Source organism: Lactuca sativa, chromosome 3 (genome assembly GCF_002870075.4).
Source record: "Lactuca sativa cultivar Salinas chromosome 3, Lsat_Salinas_v11, whole genome shotgun sequence".
NCBI lineage: Eukaryota > Viridiplantae > Streptophyta > Magnoliopsida > Asterales > Asteraceae > Lactuca > Lactuca sativa.
In genome coordinates, this window is record NC_056625.2 from 300266798 (window position 1) to 300271986 (window position 5189).

Below are 5189 nucleotides of genomic sequence, written 5' to 3' on the forward strand. Positions count from 1 at the left end.
ATGCATACTGGGCCATTGGCCTGACTGGACCGCCCTACTGGGCCTACAGTCTATCTGAATCCATCCCGAGCCTTCGGCATGACTGGTCCGCCATGTGGGCCTGCAGTCTCCCCGGACCGCTCATAGGGTATGTTGGCCTTCAGCACAAAGCAGGACCGCCTCAACCCGAACACAAGCAAATAACCATGTGCGCATAACTATTATATACTGACATATACAAAGATCAAACATATCTATCTCACTGATCGTCAATCATAGAATTCTCTCGTAACTAGAGTACCGACCTAGCAAGTCACTAACATACCAATCCTTACGGATCATAAGAGCATAACATATTGTCTACCCTGATTCCGATCTAACATATCATAATCACATGTAGCATAACATAACAATAATAACTAAAGGGCCAAACTTGGTGTCGTAGACCCTATCGATATAGTGAGGATAACTCACCTTGCAAATGTCGACTCGGAAGATAAACTCCAACTCTCGAATCACCTGACACAGGCTCCACCACCTATGATCATAGTACAATATACTCATAAGTTCTTAACCTTATAAGGTACTCCATAACCCACTAGTCCACACCTGGTCAAAGTCAAAGTCCTCAGTCAAGGTCAACAGTCCCTGTTGACCCCAACTCGCCGAGGACCCTAGGCTACTTGCCGAGTTCCTTGGAGTACGATCCAACTCGCCAAGTCATCGGGGTGACTCGTCGAGTTCCTTCGATTCTCGTTCAAACTTTAAGGCTACCCGTCGAGTTCCCTCCTTACAACTCGACAAATACACACGCATATATATATTCTAGGAAAAACTCACCCGACTCACCGAGTTGTTCTTCAACTCGTCGAGTCTTATGGTAATCTTCATCGGACTCGCCGACTTGTTCATCCAACTCGTCGAGTTCACGGCCATCTTCATGTGACTCGCCGAGTCAACCTTGCGACTCGCCGAGTCCATTCAATCGTCTTTCTATACAGACTTGTTTTGAGCCATGCAACGGCTCCAAATCACGGATCCAAGCTTCTACGGCATGCTTATCACGTAAAGTTGCAAACTTTACATGCATGCATGGATATGAAGGCTCTAAATGCCTATTTTAAGTTCTTAATTGAACTTCATGCTCAAGAGGGACCTTAATCATGACCAACTAAAACTTTATGATTCTAGAATCCAAGGAGGGTTCAGATCTGAAGTTACAACCTTAGATCTAGCTCGTAGCTCATCTCTCCAACTTATTATCTCACCAAAATCCCTAAAACTCAACCAATAGAAGAGATTCACAAGGAAAAAGGCGAAGTGGTTACCTCCAGAAGATGATAGCTGAGATAAGAGCTGATTCCCAGACTCTACTTGCTCCAATCTCCTTCTCCTCCAAGCCTTCTCCCTCCAAAGATCCTTTTTTCAAGCTTCAACACACAATGGGCACACACACATGTATTAGGGTTTTAAGGGGCTCTCAAGGGCTGCAAAGAGGCCAAAGGATGTTGGGGCTCCTTTAAATAGAGGTGCAAACCCCCGGATTTAGGGTTTCATCTGCCAGCTCCTACTCACCGAGTCCTAATATGGACTCATCAAGTAGGTCACTTAACACGCGATCCCACCCCGCTGCTACTCGACGAGTAGGTCAACCAACTCGTCGACTAGAGCTTAACCCAATAAATCTTATTTATACAATACCTGAGAATCGGGGGCGTTACATTTTATTTCATCAGTTGGTCTTTTTAGCTGCAAAATATAAATATATAAAAATTAAAAACCTTTTGTGTCCTCTTTTTATCATAAAAATGTCTCTATAAGTATATAAAATGTTCGTTAAATATGTATAATTTAGAACACATCATTGATCACGACACTTGATAGTGAATATCTCCTTGGACATTGTACACAAGTGTGTGATTGAGATATGATTAAATTTCATCTAAATCCTAAAGATGAAATACCCAAATTTATTCTAATATAACATTAGAAGTCCTACTCAATGCAAATAATAATAATAATAGTAATAATAATAATAATAATCCCTCATATTTAATGATTGGGGCGTATTTTAAAAATCATCTAAGTTATTTGTTTGGGCTTGTAGGTAATGTAAAGTTGAAGTTTAACATCTTTGATTTCCTTTGGAAAAACTTAAATATAGGTCCACGATTTAAAGGAATTAACTAATATTGTTAATTGTGGTCGAAATAAAAGTTTGGACTTAGCTTTCATATAAGCATGAATAATTGAGGACACATAACTTGTTAAAGAGTACTCAAGTTTTATTACTATACTAGTGTTCAAAGTTTGTATGTATATTATCTTTCTTGTATTCTTATGGTTGATAGGTTCACTTTTGGGACACCTCGAATATTTAGAGTGTGTATTATACTCAAACCAAAATTTAATTACTACGATATTTTCACTTATGCACAACTTTGTTTTGTTTGTTTAGTGGTTTGTTTAATGTTATGTAATTCAAATATTAAATTAAAATGAGAATGTGTTGTTTAATTTACACAACCAAATTCATAAGAAAATTTTACATAAACATAGTGGGTAAACGAGCAACAAGCGTGCTGCAACTCCTTTTTAGATGGCAAAACTAATTTTTTTTAAAACATTTATAGATCTTGGAGTCATAACATTACTATGCATTACTCGTTGTACTCTATTGAGTAGCTTCACAGCTTCTGGCGCAAACAAGCTAAAAGTATCAAATGCAAAGGATATAAACGTGTATTGATTTTACATGTACGCTTTCTCATGTTTTGTCTTTTTGTTTGATGCAACTTTTAAATCAGTTTGTCTCACAGTGAAAACTCCACTCTCTAAACCCACAAGAAGGGAAACCATTATTAGGTCCACAAATACATGTTTTCTTCCAACCCATCCAAATATTAAAAGATCATCTTGTCTAAGTGTTGATATTCCAAAATTTACAAGGGCAAACTATCTTCTTTTTTTTGTTAATAATAATAATAATAATAATAATAATAATAATAATAATAATAATAATAAAATTACACAAGTGTTGAATACATAAAGTGAAATATAGCTTAAGAACAACGAATGTACACGACCAAAACATATATCCAGAAAATTGATTATAAGACACCTTTATCAACCCTGGATACCTTTTAGAACAGCTTGGTAGTAGTGTGAGTTTATGTATGCTAACATTGAGTATGATCATGACTATGTACACATCTTTTTCAATCTAGTAAGCTTTCACCGTTTCAAAAATTATGAATGCATATTATATTTATTGAGAAAGCAACAAACTAGAAAAATGAAAATAAATAAATAAATACAAAGACGGGAGAACGTGGGGTTAGCGAGGCTGCAAGGGAGACAAAGGAAAGAGAAAGGTAGGTCCCACCCACCGCCCCCCATGCGCACGCTGTCTTCTTCTTCTTAACAAAACTCTCTCTCTAAGACCTAACCCTAAAATCATAAGCATTGGAATACAATTCCCTCTTTACGATCTCTCTATAGCTGTGTCAATTCGTGTTTTACAAGGTAGAACTATGGAGAATTCTGCTAAAAATTTTGTTGGTTCTTACAAATCATCCATCCAACTGTTTTCCGATGAAAGTTAGCAGCATTAGAGCGACGAAAACCAACTCAAAAACGATCAACAGACACAGAAAAAGAGTATCTGAAATTGGGGAAAATTTATAGCGAATTGAAATTGATAGCTTTCCTTAGAAAGGGAAGAATCAAAGATAGAAATGAATCCAGTAACAGCTCATGGTCGTCCTCTACCTCCTCCTTTTCATACAAGAGATCTTCAGCTGCACCACCACCATCAATTTCAACAGCAGCAGCAACACCACCAGCAGCCACCGGAGGAGGACGAGCAAAGTGGTGGAAGTAGCAGCCGCAACCACGGCCAGAAGCGCGAGCGTGATGGTAATCATAGTCATAATAACGACGGTAATAGAGAATTAGCATCGGTGGTGACCGGAGGAGAGGGAGATCACAGTAGTGGTGGTGGTAGTGGCGGTTCAAGGCGGCCACGAGGACGTCCGTCGGGATCGAAGAACAAGCCCAAACCTCCGATTATAATTACACGTGACAGTCCAAACGCGCTCCGATCTCATGTGATGGAGGTGGCAAATGGGTGTGATATCCAAGAAAGCATAGCAAATTTTGCAACGAGAAGACAAAGAGGGGTTTGCATTTTGAGTGGTAGTGGTACTGTTACAAACGTAACCCTAAAGCAGCCGGCAACAGCTGGGGAGGTTGTTATACTACATGGGCGATTCGAGATCTTATCGCTATCAGGTTCATTTTTACCTCCTCCAGCTCCGCCTGCAGCTTCGGGCTTAACAATATACTTGGCCGGTGGTCAAGGGCAGGTGGTAGGAGGAGGTGTCATGGGGCCCTTAGTGACTTCAGGACCCGTTGTAATTATGGCAGCTTCTTTTGGAAATGCTGCATACGAGAGGCTTCCTCTCGAGGAAGAAGAGTCTACACCCGTGTCTGGTAACGATCAATTGGGATCGCCTCCTGGAATCGGTGGCCAACAACAACTCATGAATGAGGCCAACTCATCGTTATTTCATGGATTGCCTCCTAATCTGTTAAACTCATGTCAAATACCAACGGACGCTTATTGGGGAGCAAATCGACCCCCTTTTTAGTAAGAACGAAGAGGAATCATACTCTCCTGTTACATTCATCTTCGACCTCTCACTGGTCACTTTAACTTTATTATGCAATTCTCTTCCGTTTTTTGTTTTGCTTAATTACATAAATTTCACATAAATTAGTATGTTTGTGATGTTAATTGATTGAAATGATTAGATCTCCAAAGCATGTCTGGTCAAGACTTAAGATTGTACAAAACTTGTGAAATCAATATCTTTTTTTTTTTTTTTTCTCTCTGAACTTCGGATTGATTTCTGTTTTTCTGTTCATTTCTTTTAAAAACCTAGACCACCACATTAACCGATGGAAAATAATCGTTGTCATTATTTCATTATATTTTGGCATTTCTTGTAACTTGGTACGTAAGAAACAATCACAACAATTATTTATATTCAAGGTTTTTATGTTATATTAATATTCCTTTATGAGTTGAATAATCAATTCTGGATCAATGGAAAGTAACTATATATATAACACAGTGTACTCATAGATGTTTTCTTATTTATATATTCAAAGGTTTCCTTTTAAGCTGTTTGACAACAATGTTCAAA

General features: G+C 38.5%; 1 protein-coding gene across 1 annotated transcript; it reads left to right on the top strand.

Annotated features, from left to right (window-relative positions):
* The first annotated feature begins 3329 nt into the window (after positions 1-3329).
* Positions 3330-4817, top strand: LOC111919029 (AT-hook motif nuclear-localized protein 22). The gene has a single exon (XM_023914648.3). It carries the CDS (start codon positions 3717-3719, stop codon positions 4629-4631), a length of 915 nt encoding a protein of 304 aa, XP_023770416.1. The 5' UTR covers positions 3330-3716; the 3' UTR covers positions 4632-4817.
* Positions 4818-5189: the final 372 nt, after the last annotated feature.